The following is a 17,190-nucleotide window of genomic DNA, read 5'->3' on the forward strand; positions in this document are numbered from 1 at the left end:
TGTAACTTGCGAGGGAAGTTAGGGAGCACTTAAACACACAACCAACCTACTCTCAGCCAGTTGAGATTTCTTATATATACTTGCTGGACTCGATGCTGCTTGCAACAGGCAAAATATGCTAGCTCTTCTATTTGGAGTGAGGCCAGTAGTTCTTTTTTGACCAACTAGGCTTACTATATATCTAATCAAGTTTTAAATTCAGCTATGTGAGGTGTTACGCTTTCTCTTTCACCTGGCCAGATCATCTACCACCTACTAGATGTCAAGGCAAGCAGAAGCGTACTAAGGATCTTTGGATTTTTCTGCTGCTACTGATCACAAGATAAGTGCACATCCAATAAAAGTTGTACCACTCAGGATAAATGGGATAGAATAAAGTCCGTCGCACATTCTGGTTTCATTTTGGAAGCTGCAATGAAATATCCATCATGTTTATCTAGTAATAAAGACATTCAGAAAACAGCTAAGATTGAAGAGGCATTTTAGGCCTAGTCTCCAGGGAATTTGAGCTTGCAGATGAGTAACTGGCTGCATGCCAGCACATTAATCTTAGGAATGAGCAGGTCTACTGTTGGGGAAATGGCAAGCAGCAGTTAAGGGGCAGAGAGAGTCAGCAAACTGCAGCAGAAGTGCTATTACCTCCCATGTCACCATTTGCAACATGACATGCCACTTCTACGATCTCACCAGAAGTTTTATTGAAAACTTTAAATACTTTGCAGACATGTTACACGACTTCCCAGTTGGGAACCTGGACAATATGAACCAATGGAGAGTTTGATGCAGAACAATTTCCCCCTCAGCCACAGACTCATTAGTGCTCTTCAGCCAGCTTCTCAGCCTTTGCCACAGCTTCCTCAATGGGCCCCACCAAGTAGAAAGCCTGCTCAGGGAGGTGGTCATACTCTCCTGCAAAGGAAAAGATATGCAGCAAGTCAGACAACAAACTGTTCAGGAAAAGCAGCAGATTGGCAAACTGGTTTAAAGTGCTGCCATGCAAATCTGCCCAGTTCCCTTTTTAGGATTTCCTTCCATGCTACGGAGGATGTAAGTGGTAAATCAATATGAACTGGCCGGAGCCACCTGCATGCCCATTGTAGAGGGCCATTTATGATTACCCCAATTACCATAAATTGGGTTGGAAGTGCAAACTGCTGACATTGTATAGCTGAAGGTGTGGAATGCTCTTCCCAGGGATTATACCTTCATTATACACCCTTAGGAACTAGGTAAAAATGTTCCTCTTCAAATAGGCTGATTGATCTCCTATACCCTTTTAAAAGTGTTTGTGGGAAAGGGAAGGATTGTTTTGTTCTTGCTTTTATTATGTACTTTTGTGTTTATTCTGTGAACTGCCCTGAGATCTTCAGACGAAGAGCGGTATAAAAACTAATAAATAAAATACCAAGACAACTTCTTACCTGCCAGGATCGCTTGGAAGCCCTTGATGGTTTCCTTTAGGGGTACCAGCTTGCCTGCATGGCCAGTGAAAACTTCAGCCACCTGGAAGGGCTGGGACAGAAACCTCTGAATTTTACGGGCACGAGCCACGGTAAGCTTATCCTCTTCAGACAACTCATCCATACCCAAAATAGCAATGATGTCCTGGAGGGACTTGTAGTCCTAGAAAGAACATATGCATGTGACCAAAAGCAGCAAAAGAACCCTGAAGGAGAACAGGCCATGCACCAAATCTACATTCCAGTGGTACTACCAGCGAGGATAAAGTTTACTGGCATAAACTTGCGCAGAGATAGTTTTTTGCACTAGATATTAAGTAATTGTGTGCCTAATCCACCCTCCTCACCTGCAAAATCTTTTGCACCCCACGGGCCACATCATAATGCTCCTGCCCCACGATATTGGGATCCATGATACGAGAGGTGGAATCAAGAGGGTCCACAGCTGGGTAAATGCCCAATTCAGCAATGGCGCGAGACAACACGGTGGTGGCATCCAAGTGGGCAAATGTAGTCGCAGGGGCTGGATCAGTTAAGTCATCAGCTGGTACGTAAATAGCCTGTGAAGAGAAAAGACTTACTATAGTGCCATATTGCACATGCAAGAACTGCTCTGCCTCCTTTCTTTTAGCAAATGTTTCGTGCCACTGGGGAAGTGGCAATTCTGTATTGATCTGTTTTGGATGTTGTATGTGATGCCAATAAAAGGTTTGATGATGATGACTTTAAATGTTAACCATCTGAAGGAAGAAAAACAGCTGTGTTGGATCAAGGGGGAGAGCAACTGGATGAAGTTTGTTATTAAACAAAGCACACAGTGAACTTCGTGGGCAGTTCTGCCATCCTTAGAGAGGGACTTGTTTTAACAGTTGTTACCTGCACAGATGTGATAGATCCCTTGCGAGTTGTTGTGATTCTCTCTTGCATGGTACCCATATCAGTTGCTAGAGTAGGCTGGTACCCCACAGCTGAAGGAATTCTGCCCAGCAAGGCAGACACCTGGAAGAGAAGAAATGTGCAGTAATTGAACACCAGTGTGGCTGACAAATATAAGATCTTCTAGGTAAAGGGACCCCTGACCATTAGGTCCAGTTGTGACCGACTCTGGGGTTGCGGCGCTCATCTCGCTTTATTGGCCGAGGGAGCCAGCGTACAGCTTCTGGGTCATGTGGCCAGCATGACTAAGCCGCTTCTGGCGAACCAGAGCAGCGCACAAAAACGCCGTTTACCTTCGCGCTGGAGCGGTACCTATTTATCTACTTGCACTTTTAGGTGCTTTCGAACTGCTAGGTTGGCAGGAGCAGGGACAGAGCAACAGGAGCTCACCCCTGTTGCGGGGGTTCGAACCGCTGACCTTCTGATCGGCAAGTCCTAGGCTCTGTGGACTATTTACACAGCTGATATTTACACATGACTGGCAAGAGCTGTAATTGTTTTTCAAGCAGGCAGGAAACGAGTATGGCAAAAAACAGAGGTCCTAACAGGAAGAAGGCACAAAGAACTAGAAATTTCTGCCTTCAAGGGATAGGGGATCCTAAACACACCTGGAGACATCCAACATTTAAGGCAGAAACTCACATTTTTTTAAGACTGAGGCCTTCTCACTAGCAAGCTTAATTGAAGGTTCTGATGGAGGGTAACCTAGGACATCCAGCCTTACCTCAGATCCAGCTTGTGTGAAACGGAAAATGTTGTCAATGAAGAGCAGTACATCTTGACCTTCCTGGTCCCTGAAATATTCAGCCACGGTCAACCCAGTTAGAGCAACCCTGGCACGAGCACCAGGTGGCTCATTCATCTGTCCGTAAACAAGTGCGACCTGAAGGATAAGAGGAAATTCATTATGGGTTAGAATGTTTCTATGCCCCTCATCAGCCCCTCCCAGGTCACACCAAGGTAGCTTCAAATGACATATGAGAGTATTTCCTCCAAAGGTAGGCTCTAGCTACTACAAATGTTAACAAGAAAGCCTCTTCAGCTGGTGTACTTCAGTAATTCTGTTAGCTTCCTATGAGCATTTGGCGCAAGGTCCAGACTAGATACTGAATTCTTGGGGCCTAGATTGGTCCCTTCCCACCTGCGTAGCCTGAATAGCTTGCTCACCTTGGATGTGGTATCCTTCAAGTTGATGACTCCAGATTCAATCATTTCATGGTACAAGTCATTGCCTTCACGAGTTCTTTCCCCAACACCAGCAAACACTGAGTAGCCACCATGGGCTTTGGCAACATTGTTGATAAGCTCCATGATCAGTACTGTCTTGCCGACACCAGCACCACCGAACAGCCCTGGGAAAGAAAGTCAGTTTAGTATTCAGCCTTTGATTATGCACCCTCTAGCATTCTCCTCCTTTTCCTTCTCAGAAATAAGAGTGGCTTCAGCAATCTCAGAAGAACGAAAGTCATAAATTTACTCATCAGTGAAGGAAACAAAGCCGTTGTCAGGATTTTAGGTTCTAACTGCCTAATGGTAGAGGAACACAAATTGTTGGGGCAGGAAACTTGGGCATTCAAGGCACTGACCACCCTACCCCAGATAGAATCTCTTCCCCATGGGTCCTCTGGTAGCTTACCAATTTTACCACCTTTGGCATATGGTGCAAGGAGATCTACAACTTTAATGCCAGTCACAAGGATTTCTTGCTCAACACTCATCTCAACAAACTCTGGTGCTTCAGCATGAATAGCAGCAAGTCTGCAAAAAAAGAAAGAAAAAAAGACAGTTGGCCACACATTACGAAAAATTGTGCTCTTATATTGGGTATTCACAAAGCGTTCACCAATAATTCTTAAACCCAAGCCCCAGTTTGGTATTCACACACTGTGCCTGCTTAAGGCCAAGAAGTCTGCAACACCATAATTTCATTTGTGTTTTAATCATAGAAAAACTGCACGTGTCTAGTTTTAGTTCAGTAAGAGTTGGAGCAGAAAAAGCAGGATTTGAAATCTATACACTAGGTTCCATAAGAAAAACGCAGTATCTAAAATATGTATTTTGAACAAAACTTTTTTTATTTTAGATTAAGTTCATTTTCATTTTCTAGCATGGGGTGCTAAAACTAATGTGTCATCAATCGTAATATGTTATACAGGAACTGCTCCACAGCTGTATAGTTAGCATGCTGCTATTAATATGGTTTATAATTTAGCAGTGCATTGCTTAGGCTAGCTCTTAATGGCCAGAAAATGCTTGTCCAGAACTTCTAAGAACTGCGAGATTAAAGAATGACCGTGAAAGAAATAACTGCTGGCATGGCTTCTGCCATAAAATTCTCCAGACCCTCATAAACTGTAGGGGTGCTCTGCTATCTAAGCTCAACAACAGTTGAACATGAAGACAGCAAGAGTTATATAAAATGGAAAGTACGCTAATTAACATGCTTTTGCTACCAGCCTATGAATGGTTGCCTATCATTTAACCCTCAGATTCACACTTACTGTTTGGTTGTTATTGGGCCTCTTTCATCAATTGGCTCTCCAATCACATTCATGATTCTGCCAAGGGTCTCAGGTCCTACAGGAATTCTGATGGGTGCACCAGAGTCCAAAACCTTCTGGCCTCTCACCAAGCCTTCAGTACCATCCATAGCAATGGTACGAACCGTATTCTCACCTACAATGGAGAACAAACTTTGTAAGTTGCATTTCTCACTAAGCACGATGAGTGCAAACACATTTCAATATTTAGAGGGGGGAAATACTCCATGTTAATCCCCTGTGGTAAATTACTAAAGGAAGCTTTACTTCTGTTTGAGAATGACATAAACATTGGGCATGGAAACAATGCATTTTCCATTTAACACACACAGAAAACAGAGCTACAATTCAGTACATTGTATTAACAGTTTTATGACTAAAAAAGCACTTCAGTAAAGATTTATTTCAAAATTAGAACATAAAGCTCATTATAATCAGATACCAAGGTCAAGATGGAAAGGCATCCATTACCTATTTGAGAATTTCAAATAGGTAATCTGCTCCTTATTGCGTTGGGCCATAAAATGCCACTGTCCTCAGAAACTCCTACGTTCTCCTGGGTTGGAGATTGAGAATTGAAATTGGGCCACAACACTGACCAACACAGCCCTGTGTCCAGCTACCTTCTGGTTAGCAGTGGATTTAAGAATCCTTCTCAGATCATAAATATGGCTTCAGCAAGCTCAGAAGAACGAAAGTCATTTTACTGATCATCAAGGAAGGAAGAGTTAAATCATGACTAGAGAAAAGCCAAGGAATAGAAATGGTGCTTACCTAAGTGCTGTGCTACCTCCAGCACCAGCCGTGTATCTCTGCCTTGCACCTCAAGGGCATTGAGGATCGGTGGCAGGGCATCATCAAACTGGACATCCACCACAGCACCAATGACTGCCACAATGCGCCCAGTGGCAACTCCAGCTTTAGCTGCAGGAGCCGCCTGTGCAGCATAGTTCCGGCCTAGAGGACAACCATGGCAGACATGATGATTAAGCGGTTATCACAGAGTATTTCCCCACCCCCAAGGCTGCAAAGGAAGCAAATGTGACAGGCGTTAGCTCAAGACTCCCACCCTTTTGGCCTGGAGAACCCGCTGAATCAAGGAGAACTTCAGGCTGTGACCTTGTAACCCTCATTCCCAACTCCTTGAGGTTACTAGTGTGAGAATAAGTAGAGAACAGACTGCTCCCAAGCACAAAACATGGATCTCTTTATACACCCATGAGCCAGTTTCCACTTACGGATGCCTTTTCTACTTGTCTCACTGTACACTGCAGACACTCTGCAAGGAAGCTCTCTATGCTGGCCTGGTTGAGTCCAGCACTGCCAACCCAGACCCATCTCCCTCACTACTCCAGGAGCAGCCCCCCCCCCCCCGTTTCTGGCATAACCTTCCCTTAAAGCAGTGGTTCTCAACCTGTGGGTCCCCAGATGTTGTTGGAATACAACTCCCATCATCCCTGAGCTCTGGCCTTGCTAGCTAGGGGTGATGGGAGTTGTAGTTCAACATCCTCGGGTGACCCACATATTGAGAAAGGCTGCCTTAAAGGCCAGGCCCCTTCATACCGGCCGCCTTGTCGAGGGTGAAAACAGAGGCACTAGTCTCGCGTGCTTTGGAAACGCTTGCACACCAAGGACCAGCCCTTTACCACCGCCACCGACACACTGCGGAAGCCTTTCCCCATCGCCATCTTCTTCGTCGGCTCCCCTGCAACAACCTCCGCTGTTAAAACAGGCCACCTTCGCTTCCCAGTTCCAAAAAAACCCCGATCCTTGCCTGGGGCCACGCGTCGCGTGAAAGGGCAGCTTTGCGCTCTCACGTCCACGGGGCTTTCGCGTGCACGCTTCCCCAACCGATGAGCTAGGATTCCTACGTTAGAAATGCCTCCGAACGACGATTGCTGGGAGGAGGGGCCCGTGTCCTGCATGGGGGGCACAGACGCGTGTCGTCCCTCCCGCCCCAAATGAGAACTGAACCCGTAATAGAGAAGTATAACATTTAAGGTAGCAGGTAAAAAGGATCTGAACAGAAACACCGTGGATGTTAAGACCGGGAAGTCAAAATGCTGAGGGAATATTGTGAATTGAATTTGTTGAATTGTATGAAAATCAATTAAAATTTACGACAAAAAAGGAAGGCGACCGTGGGCTAAGTGGGGCTCATCCAGAGGGGCCTCTTAGGTTTGCCCTCCCTAATAATAATAATAATACTAATAATACTAATAATACTAATAATACTAATAATAATAATAATATTTAGACCCCGACCATCTAGCTGGGTTTCCCAGCCACTTTGGATGGCTTACAGCATATATATGAACATAATAAAATCCCTGCCTGCAGAGATTTGACTTAAGACAGCAGGGAAGGCCCTGCAGCCTGAAAGGCAGCTCCTCCCGCCGCAGAGTAGCAGATTCGGCATAAGGATTTGCTGGGCCCACGCCGTCCTCGCCGCGCTTCACACCCGCCACTAGGCCCCAAGGTGACCCCGCCCTCGGGCGCCTTCCCTCGCCCTCCGCTCACTCACGGGCCTCGGTGGCAGCTGAGGCGACCCCGCCGCGGAGCTTCAGCAGGTCCTGGAGCGGGCTCGGCGCGCTCCGCGCGCCCCGCCGCAGCAGGGAGGCGGCCGAAGAGGCGCAGCAGCGACCCGCGAAGCCCAACATGGCGGCCACCGGCTGACTGAAAGAGCAACCGCCGACGACAGCCTCAGTCAGCTCCGGCTGAAGGGCGGGATGGCGCCGTCCGAGTCGGCTATTGGCCGGGGAGTGTTCGGCTCCCTGAAGCTTATTGGGTCAGCTGCCTTGTCACTCACCCGCTGGAGCAATCGCTGGGTGGGAAGGGCTAAGCGAGAGGGGAGGTGCCATGGGGAAATGCGCCCAGCTAGTAAGTAGCCTATTGGGCCAGGGATCTGCTCTTTATCGCTTTAGCTCTCCGCTACAGGCTAGAGCCGACGCCTTTCAAGGAAAATCCGGCTTGATCATTGTTCGGAATTGTGGAAGTTTCCGCCCTTACGGATATGATTAGTCAAAATAAGGGGAGGCGGGTTTAACTTTTAAGCGTATACCAAAGAGACTAGATTGAGCACGTGTCCCAGATTTGTCCTTGCTTTAAACTGGAAGTTTTCAACATTTTATTAGGTCAAAGGGACGTCTGGAGAGCCACCAGTAAAAGTGAACCAGTAATTTCAGATTCCAATTAAGTTTGATATAAATGTACGTGTATCTGCAAGAAAGGCTGTGATCCTATTTGAACAAACTGATTTGAATGCGTGTAAGGGACGCGGGTGGAGCTGTGGTCTAAACCACTGAGTCTCTTGGGCTTGCCGATCGGAAGGTCAGCGGTTCGAATCCCAGAGATGGGGTGAGCTCCCATTGTTCAGTCCCAGCTCCTGCCCACCTAACAGTTCGAAAGCACGTCAAAGTGCAAGTAGATAAATGGGTCTGGCGGGAATGTAAACGGTGTTTCCGTGCACTGCTTTGGTTTCGCCAGCAGTGGCTTAGTCATGCTGGCCACATGACCTGGAAGCTGTCTGTGGACAAACGCCGGCTCCCTCGGCCAGTAAAGCGAGATGAATGCTGCAACCGCAGAGTCGTCCACAACTGGACCTAACGGTCAGGGGTACCTTTACCTTTTTAAGGCTGCACATGTGTATTTACAGGTTGATTTGCCTAACATTGTCTGTTACATTTGTACTGCATCCTTCCTTCAACGGTGTTAGGCTGCCACAGATCAATTTCCTTTCTTTCATTTTATTTGCACAGCAAGCCCCTAAAGGCAAACTAGGCTGAGATGATGATTGGTTAAGACTCAATGGTGAACTTTCTAGCTGAATTTTGGACTTTGAGTCTAGGTTTCTCCTGCCCAAGTCCATACTGGTGGACGCTTTCCCAACCTTTTCAGTGTATGGCATCTGAAAACAATTATTGTATAGCATATACTATGACAGAGCAGAGATTTGGGTTTTCTAATTTTAATTCTCAGACTATTATACATTTACGTTACACTGGAAAAACAAATACAAGTAATTGAAGATCCTTATTTTTAGAAATGCAAATGCCTGACTTCCAAACTCTACTGAGAAATAGCAACTGTGGGGTTGTTGAGGACTAGATTGGCAAGTTAAAGACAGCCCTTTGAACAGGTCTTTCGGACTTAGCTCTTCTTTGCAACCAGGACTCACAAGGAAAAAAATGAGTCTGCGGCCCTCTACTGCCCTAACCGACATGTACAAGACAGGGAGACTTATAATCTTATTCAATTATCCAAGTCAAGGATCAAGGAGAAGGAGTCAGGATGAAAGGCACCCATTTTGCCAAAATAAGTAACCCCAGCTCTGGCAGATTTCCATTAACAAAAGACTCTACAGTTAATAAATAAAGGCATCTGGTCATGGAGAGAACCAAGCTTGGAGTTATCTGTCCTATATTAGGGAAATGCTCACGAAAAAATACACACTATTTTCTCCCATGAAGAGGCACACCTTCTAAGCTTGTAGAGCTAAGTCTAACAGAAAAGGGGGCTGAAGGAAGAATCCTGGTTTCCTTTTCTGCTGCGAGAGGCTGGGTTCCACGTAAACTGGTGTACTGAACCCAGGAGTCAGGGCTGGTTCTGTCTTTGCCCTGGAGATACTTGGAAATTAATAAATTAGAACAGGGCACCTGGATATCAAGACTCCCAGATTTCCTGGGAGAAAATATGTATTTGGTGCTTTTGGACAGAAAGCCAGTTGCTCATGTTGCCTCTCAATAATGTCAGGTCTACAGTCTCATGGAGATCAGAGTGCCAGGGTATCCTTGATGAGGCGCCGCATGGTTGTAGTGACAGAGGTTCCAAGTGAGTCAGTGATCTGGTAAGCAATCTTGTACAGGTAGGGCTGGACATCCCGCAGCCCCGTATCAAAGACATTGTCCACCTCAGACTGGGTGGGCATCTTGGGCAGGTACTCATGTCGGTTCATCACTTCTACAATGTTGATGATCTTCTCACAGAGCTTCTCACCAACCTTCTCGCGACAGATCTGCCGCTCCTGCTCATTAGCCAGGCTCACCACGTTCACTTTGACCGTCCACACTTCCCATGGGATACACTCGTCAGAGAATGGCCACCGTGATTTCTTCTTCTGGTAGAACTCCAGCGAGATCTGGCCCATCCCATCATTGCCCGAGTTCCGCAGTGCATCCTGGGAATACAGAACCACCAATGGACATTTTACAATGCTGATTCCCAAAGACCTTCTTCACAACATATAGAAATCACTGCTCCCTGTATTAAGAATCGTGCTGTGCATCCACATTCAAGGTGGATAGACTGTTGTATGGCCAAAATTTCATACGATCTGAAAGCTTTTCAGAACTCTGAAGATCAAGCACGTTTTCTTGACTCCCAAGACTGAGGATTGCTCAAGGCAATATTTGCTAAAAGGAGTTAACTCTGGTTCCAGTCATCAATTGGCTGGATGGCTTTACACTACACAAGACCGTGTCTTTCTACATTCATTCCAGTTTTTTCCCTTCAGCCCTACATGGGCATTGTCATTCACTGTGCCTGGCATCCATTTTTATTTCTCATATAATACCAAATTTCAAATTTAAACATCCTACTGCTAAGTTACCAGAATGCAGATTAAAAAACATGTCTTCCAAATTATGTACATTAATTGATAGTATGTGGGATTTGTTTAATAATAATAATAATAATAATAATAATAATAATAATTTTTATTCATACCCCGCCCTCCCCAGCCAAGGCCGGGCTCAGAGCGGCTTACAAGCAATAATAAAAACAAGTTGAATGATTACAACTTAATATGATATCAAACTTAGTATGATAGAAATCTAACCCAATTCCACTGAACAGTTGAGCAAAACAATGTGCTTATAAAACTGGAGACAGAACTCCCTGGTGTACTAAATCCCTTTAAAAAGGTCACAACTATCACCCAGCCATGCTGTACAAAACACTTGTTAAGATATGTGGAGAAGGATTCCATGCAGACCTGGAGACAACTGCAATAAAGACTTACTGGACACAGAAAAGGAATGGAGTTCTTGAGCAGGTTTATATGGGACGAGGTGATTCTGCAAACTATCCAGTAGCAGGCTATTATTTAGGGAAATGAGACTGGAAAGAACTTGGTCACCAGTGAAGGTGGCAAAGGACTAGCGTCACATGTTCCATTCTCTTGGTCACTGCCCAAACCTTGGTGGCTCAATTGCATTTTGGAAAAATTGAAGTTTTGAACCGTCTTCATGGGCAGTCTCATGTACTTAAAAAATAAACAGTGAGTAATAGCAAGCATTACCTTGAATTCCCCAACAGCTTTTCTCAAGGCCCGGTCAAGCTCATCAGAAGTAACTCTAACATAGGTAAAATCAATGAAGTCGCAGTCAACATCTTGTGTGCCGACTGTCCCAATGGAGTAGGTCCCTTCCTTCTTGTAGTGGAACTTTCCTGTGCTGCGATGGAGCAATATGGTGTGCAAAACGGCAAGCATCGCTTCTTCAATCTGGCGCCCCTCCACTGATATCTCCAGTACCTCTGAACGGCAGTTCATCCTGGCTTTTGCAAAGGAAAATAGATAAGCTGCCCTCCCATTAACAAAGCAGTGCAACCAAAACAGAGAATGGCAATATTTATGGAGGGTAGGAATACCCAACAGGAAAGTGTCAAGCTATTGTGAAAGTGAACTGAGATGGTTTTAAATGAAAATAACAAGCCAGGGATAAAATAATTGTGCAAAATGGGAGAAGAGGGGGATTTTTGTGATGAAGGAGAATAAAAACACTTGATTCATTTTCTTCCTCTGCAAGGAAATCAATTTATCCGTGTAACACAAAGAACAAAATGGCAACACAGATTTGTTTTGTCGTCTTTCTTCCACATCAACAGTGGAATTCCAACTCCAATTCTCTTTCCCTCAGAGAATTATGGACACTGTGGTTTACCCCTCACAATGTTACAATTCCCAGAAATCCTTGACCGAATTACAATGCCCAGAATTCTTTGAGGGGCGAAACGTGCTTTAAGTGTGACTTAAAGGTAGACCTTAATGTCAAATAGCAGCTGACTTCAAGCAAGTGTCCAGATTGCCCTCTAGTGGTTTCAGTTTGGAACTGCACCTGAATAAGCTGAATTTCATTGCGGAGATTCCTCGGTGATCATTTAGCAATACTTCTGCTAGTAAGCTTAGATTATTTTTGTTCACAATTCAGAGGTTTTATTATAATGAGAAACAGCATTGAAAAACAGCTTATTTTCCTTCATCCCTTTAATCCATGCTTCATATATTTTAATCTGATTTTTAAAATATCAGAAAAGACACAGATATAGCCAGACTGTAGGCTTGCTATCTGTTCCTGATTTAATATTAAAATTGAGTGTTGCTAAATAAGAAACCATTGCTTGAGTCCCAGAAGGGATGGGAGAAATACCCTGGACTTTTGCTCAACATTTCTAAGTTCATACAAAAACCTAAGTAGAATTAAAAGAAGCACAGATTAATCCTGTGAAACTAGCTTGTGCATACTATCCTCCCTGAACTAGCCTGAACACTCATGTGAACAGTTGCCCAGGGAAGGAGTCTTGTAGGAAGCTGTTCCCTAGGATAAACAGATAACAGAACTTTTGTATTTTTTAGAGATGTGCAGAAGAGGGAATTTTGGAAGGTTCAGCAGTTCTTACCTTCACAGCACTGCCTGTGCAATGTTGCATGCAACCCTATGTAACTAATTTATGTAACAATGCATTTTAGGAATGACCATTTTTCTATAGAAAATACAGGAGCAGCAAATGTTCCATTATGGAAAATGTTTCACGCCAGGTCGCTGCCTGAGCCCTTTAAAAGCAGTCAAGCATGCAGAGAAATCAAGCAGAAGCTCTGCCTATCATTTCATCTGCATGCCAGGAAAAAAATAATGTGCTTATCTTTCGCAGGTCAGCAGGTCAAGTAAAGTACACTCTCTAGGTTGTGATCTGACAACCTGAGAAGCTATACTGAGCTACTTGGCAAGACTGTTGTAAAAACAAATAACGTAGTGCATGATTAAAGCCAGGTTGCCAGAGTAAGTGGGAAACCAGGATTCAAATCTCTGCTCCGTCATTAAGCTCACTGGGTGACTTTAGGACAATCACTACCTCTCAGCCTAACTTACCTCACTAGTTGTTGTATAGATAAAATGGCAGAGGAGAACCACATACACCTTGAGAAACTCAGAGGAAAGGTGGGATATAAATGTAATTAATTATAATTGTGAGTTCTTAACAGGTGCCATTTAAGTACAGTGCTAAATTACTCAATAGGCATGTGCTTAGGGCAAAAGCAACACATCCCTCCACCCAAAAAACCCATGTAGGCATTTTTAAAAGAATATGATTTTTTTAACCCTTAAATCTGCCATCATGGGGGAAATTAGAGCTTTGTTAGACTTCCTTACTCTCCATTACACTCTTCCCCCATTTTTCTGTTCCCTTTTTATTACTTATCTAAACCAGGGGGTATCCTAACTAACATATGTTTAAATAAATACAAGGAAATTAGATCCTTTCATCTGCTGCACATGCCATACACACATGTATGTTGCAGCACACATAGAAGTTCTGCGTCATTTTGAAAAGCAACATTTCATTTTACAGCTTAGTAATTTTTGTTGTTGTTTCGAATCACATATGGAAAGAGCAGACCCTGGCCCCTGACATCATTCAGACCCACTTAGTTCCCCTATTTTCCAGCGACAGTCCCAGTTTCTGATTTGATTCTGGAATAGCTTGCTTTTCCTTAGGATGTCCCCATTTTCATAATAGGCATTTTGGAGGGTATGGAGTTACACAACCCCGATGCAAAGGAGATACAACCTTTAGAAGACATCTGAAGGCAGCCCTGTTTGGGAAGCTTTTATACATGTTAGAAGCATGTGGGCAGGGCATAAATATTATTATTATTATTATTATTATTATTATTATTATTATTATTATTAATAGGGCGTCCCTATTTTCATGGGAGAAAAGTTGGAGGATATGAAAAAGACCATAAACTTTTCAGTGCTCAAAGCCTCCAAAAGGTCTTAATCCAGTCCTATTTTAAGAAGCTATTATTTATAAGCAAGGGTTCACCGGGTCGGAACCCTGCCAACTTCTGGGAGGCAACACATGACAACCTTGTGAGGAAGTGGGGCTGCTCCATAATATGCAGTTAAACCCCATCCAAAAAAAAGGGCTCATTTTTTATTCAATTATATATTTTTTATTTATTAAATTTATATACCATTCTTCTTCAAAAGATCTCAGGGTGGTCCTCAGAATAAAATAAAAGACAAGACAATTAAACCAAAACAACAGAACAATAACCCACCTGTCCAAGGCCAAATTTAGGTTTGATGGGGCCCTAAGCTACTCAAGGTAATGGGGCCCTTTATATGGCCAGCTGTCCTTTGTCAACCACAAATTGTCGCTGTTTTTTGTGCTGAACATAAGCAATATGGTAATTTATGTACCTAACGGGTATCTAAAGCCATTTGCACATAAAAAAATATGTATTTTATCAAAGTAATTGTTCAGCTGAAATACAATTAAGAAGTACAGGGTGAGTCTTTTAAAAGAGGCCCCGTGTAACATGTGTACTCTATCCACGTGGCCTCTTTTAAAGGACTCACCATGTATATTAATACAGTGGTACCTCGGGTTAAGTACTTAATTCGTTCCGGAGGTCTGTACTTAACCTGAAACTGTTCTTAACCTGAAGCACCACTGTAGCTAATGGGGCCTCACACTGCCGCCGCACCACGATTTCTGTTCTCATCCTGAAGCAAAATTCTTAACCTGAAGCACTATTTCTGGGTTGGCAGAGTCTGTAACCTGAAGCGTATGTAACCTGAAGCGTATGTAACCCGAGGTACTACTGTAGTGAAATACATTTAAGAAGAAGTATATTAATAGTGAAATAATTATTAAGCTCTAACTTAAAATGAGTTTTTTTATTCATAACAAACTTAATAATGCAAACACATTGGCATTTGGCAATAACAAAAGTTCCTTTAGAAAAGCAATTTACAAAGACACATAATCTAGTCTCTTAGAAACTTGCTATAACATGAAATAATAATAGGTGTAAATATATGATGCATACTGTTAATAATTATAAATAGCAGAATGTAGGCATCCTATATATAGTAATGAGCAAACTGTATTCTGCTCTGGTCAGACCTCACCTGGAGTACTGTGTCCAGTTCTGGGCGCCACAGTTCAAGAAGGACACTGACAAACTGGAACGTGTCCAGAGGAGGGCAACCAAAATGGTCAAAGGCCTGGAAACGATGCCTTATGAGGAACGGCTAAGGGAGCTGGGCATGTTTAGCCTGGAGAAGAGGAGGTTAAGGGGTGATATGATAGCCATGTTCAAATATATAAAAGGATGTCACATAGAGGAGGGAGAAAGGTTGTTTTCTGCTGCTCCAGAGAAGCGGACACGGAGCAATGGATCCAAACTACAAGAAAGAAGATTCCACCTAAACATTAGGAAGAACTTCCTGACAGTAAGAGCTGTTTGACAGTGGAATTTGCTGCCAAGGAGTGTGGTGGAGTCTCCTTCTTTGGAGGTCTTTAAGCAGAGGCTTGACAACCATATGTCAGGATTGCTCTGGTGGTGTTTCCTGTTTGGCAGGGGGTTGGACTCGATGGCCCTTGTGGTCTCTTCCAACTCTATGATTCTATGATTCAAACCAGTGCTATTTTGGAAACGTACATCCAGGTTTTTCCCCCTCTTTAATTTTTTTTGGGCCCCCCAAGAGAGCGAGGCCCTAAGCTATAGCTTGTTCAGCTTATACGTAAATATGGCACTGCTCGCCCCTTACCAGTTTTGTGGCTTCAAAGGCCACGAAGCCACAGGCGGGAGCGGGTGGCGACGGTTGGTTACCAAGGCAACCAGCAGGCCGAGGGGCCGCGCGCCGCTCACAGCGCGGAAAGAGGGAGGCGAGCTGTCCCCCAACCCCCCTTTGAGAATATGAACTGGAGACTCACCTGCCTCAACCGCTGATGCTTCCCAGGCCGAACAACGTAACCCTCGGACCAGCCCAACCAAAGGTGACTGGGAAGGGGGGGGGAGAGACCTATAGCCTTTAACGCAAGCCGGTGCTATTATTCCTGCCGCATCCTCTGAGATGTATGTAACGATAGAAGGGTTGTTACGTAACCGATGCAGCTCGTTTTAGGCGTGGCTTCACTCCTTTCTCTCTTCTAGGGGTTTGGGAATGCAAGCTCCCCCCCCCGTCGCTCGTGGTACGTTCCAACAAAACAAAACGACGCGCAGCGAGAATGGAACGTCACAAGGGCGCCACTTCCTGGTCCTGCGGAACGGAGCGAACTCTGTGTTGCCACCTATAGTTCCGGCGATGGGATCGTGCTGTCAATTGAAAGCTTTGGGGCTTTAAAAAATACCCACTTATGTATACATTAAAAATACCTAAAGTTTCCCCCCCAAAAAAATCCGTATAAGGGCAATGCCTTTATTAGGCCAACTATTAAATAAAAATGCAAACAAAAGAGCACGCAAGCTTTCAAGTTTTCCAGAATCCATCAAGCTAGATGGTAACTATCCAAAGGAGAGCGGGCTTCTGTACAAAGTTCAGTACAAAGACATACCACCGTTGTTGCCCTCAGGCTTACATTCCAGTAGATTTATGCTTTTGAGGATCAGGACATTGGGGGAGGGAGGTTTCCAGTGATGACACACACCTTGGGGTGCAGTCCACACTGGAAACCGCTTTTGCTTATGAGGCATCACTATGCTGGTACTTTTCTCAAATGGCCATTGTCACGCGTGGGGTACGATGTATGATACCACGCCGCATCTCCCTTGTTTATAACGTCGTTCTGCGCCACGTGCAATTGTAAAGCGGAATAAAAAAATGGAAAGTTCTTAGTTTGCTGCACTGTCTTTATGACGCAGTGTGAGAAGTGAATCTTGCTTGCAAGGTCACTTAAAAAAACCCCAAAACCACTTGCGTGCCCATGTCCACACACAAGTCATGCAAGTTAATGGTCAGAATTCTCTCTCCACTAACATGCAAAGGAGAGGGGGGAAAGAGGCTGAATCCGAAGAAATGGCTATGGGGAGGGAAAGAGACTCTTACACACATCCTATCATCCTTGCTGGAGGGGGTGACACTCTGCCACAACACACACAACCCGCGTTGTTTCTGGCAATATAAACCTTTCTCCACCCCCAGTCGCCAGTTAGTGGCTACTAGACCTCTCATAATTCTAGA

General features: G+C 44.4%; 2 protein-coding genes, 1 long non-coding RNA gene and 2 other non-coding genes across 8 annotated transcripts; 1 reads left to right on the forward strand and 4 right to left on the reverse strand.

Annotated features, from left to right (window-relative positions):
• Positions 1–673: 673 nt before the first annotated feature.
• Positions 674–7,645, reverse strand: ATP5F1B (ATP synthase F1 subunit beta). Its single transcript, XM_053375050.1, has 10 exons — positions 7,461–7,645; positions 5,711–5,893; positions 4,898–5,072; positions 4,033–4,154; positions 3,564–3,748; positions 3,121–3,279; positions 2,337–2,459; positions 1,808–2,020; positions 1,422–1,623; positions 674–909 (listed from the first exon to the last, which is right to left on the reverse strand). The coding sequence occupies exons 1-10, from the start codon at positions 7,594–7,596 to the stop codon at positions 815–817; spliced, it is 1,593 nt and encodes a 530-aa protein (XP_053231025.1). The 5' UTR covers positions 7,597–7,645; the 3' UTR covers positions 674–814.
• LOC128409689 (small nucleolar RNA SNORD59) lies at positions 3,815–3,886 on the reverse strand. Its single transcript, XR_008329300.1, has one exon. It is a non-coding gene; the product is annotated as a small nucleolar RNA SNORD59 (small nucleolar RNA).
• On the reverse strand, positions 5,587–5,659 carry LOC128409688 (small nucleolar RNA SNORD59). Its single transcript, XR_008329299.1, has one exon. It is a non-coding gene; the product is annotated as a small nucleolar RNA SNORD59 (small nucleolar RNA).
• Positions 7,646–9,596: 1,951 nt separating the features above from the next.
• Positions 9,597–16,204, reverse strand: ATG101 (autophagy related 101). Of its 4 annotated transcripts, none has more exons than XM_053375052.1 (3): positions 16,112–16,204; positions 11,235–11,491; positions 9,597–10,112 (listed from the first exon to the last, which is right to left on the reverse strand). In XM_053375052.1, exons 2-3 carry the CDS (start codon positions 11,484–11,486, stop codon positions 9,708–9,710), a joined length of 657 nt encoding a protein of 218 aa, XP_053231027.1. In that variant the 5' UTR covers positions 11,487–11,491; positions 16,112–16,204; the 3' UTR covers positions 9,597–9,707. The 4 variants fall into 4 exon arrangements, with proteins under 4 accessions (XP_053231027.1, XP_053231026.1, XP_053231028.1 ...); XM_053375051.1 differs by lacking the exon at positions 16,112–16,204 and adding an exon at positions 15,944–16,046; XM_053375053.1 differs by lacking the exon at positions 16,112–16,204 and adding an exon at positions 15,944–16,039 and having other exon boundaries at positions 11,235–11,487.
• Positions 15,876–16,394, forward strand: LOC128407087 (uncharacterized). The gene is made up of 2 exons (XR_008328715.1): positions 15,876–16,006; positions 16,164–16,394. It is a non-coding gene; the product is annotated as an uncharacterized LOC128407087 (long non-coding RNA).
• Positions 16,395–17,190: the final 796 nt, after the last annotated feature.

This window comes from Podarcis raffonei, chromosome 2 (genome assembly GCF_027172205.1).
Source record: "Podarcis raffonei isolate rPodRaf1 chromosome 2, rPodRaf1.pri, whole genome shotgun sequence".
Taxonomy (NCBI): domain Eukaryota; kingdom Metazoa; phylum Chordata; class Lepidosauria; order Squamata; family Lacertidae; genus Podarcis; species Podarcis raffonei.

Excerpts from the sequence above, each read along its gene's own strand:
- ATP5F1B (XM_053375050.1), bottom strand. The coding sequence starts at position 7,596 with ATGTTGGGCTTCGCGGGTCGCTGCTGCGCCTCTTCGGCCGCCTCCCTG. Across the intron at positions 3,749-4,032 it reads TGCCAAAGGTGGTAAAATTG|GGCTGTTCGGTGGTGCTGGT; the intron begins GTAAGCTACCAG and ends TTTCTTTCCCAG. Across the intron at positions 910-1,421 it reads CTTCCAAGCGATCCTGGCAG|GAGAGTATGACCACCTCCCT; the intron begins GTAAGAAGTTGT and ends TTTCCTTTGCAG.
- ATG101 (XM_053375052.1), bottom strand. The coding sequence starts at position 11,486 with ATGAACTGCCGTTCAGAGGTACTGGAGATATCAGTGGAGGGGCGCCAG. Across the intron at positions 10,113-11,234 it reads AAGCTGTTGGGGAATTCAAG|GATGCACTGCGGAACTCGGG; the intron begins GTAATGCTTGCT and ends CTGTATTCCCAG.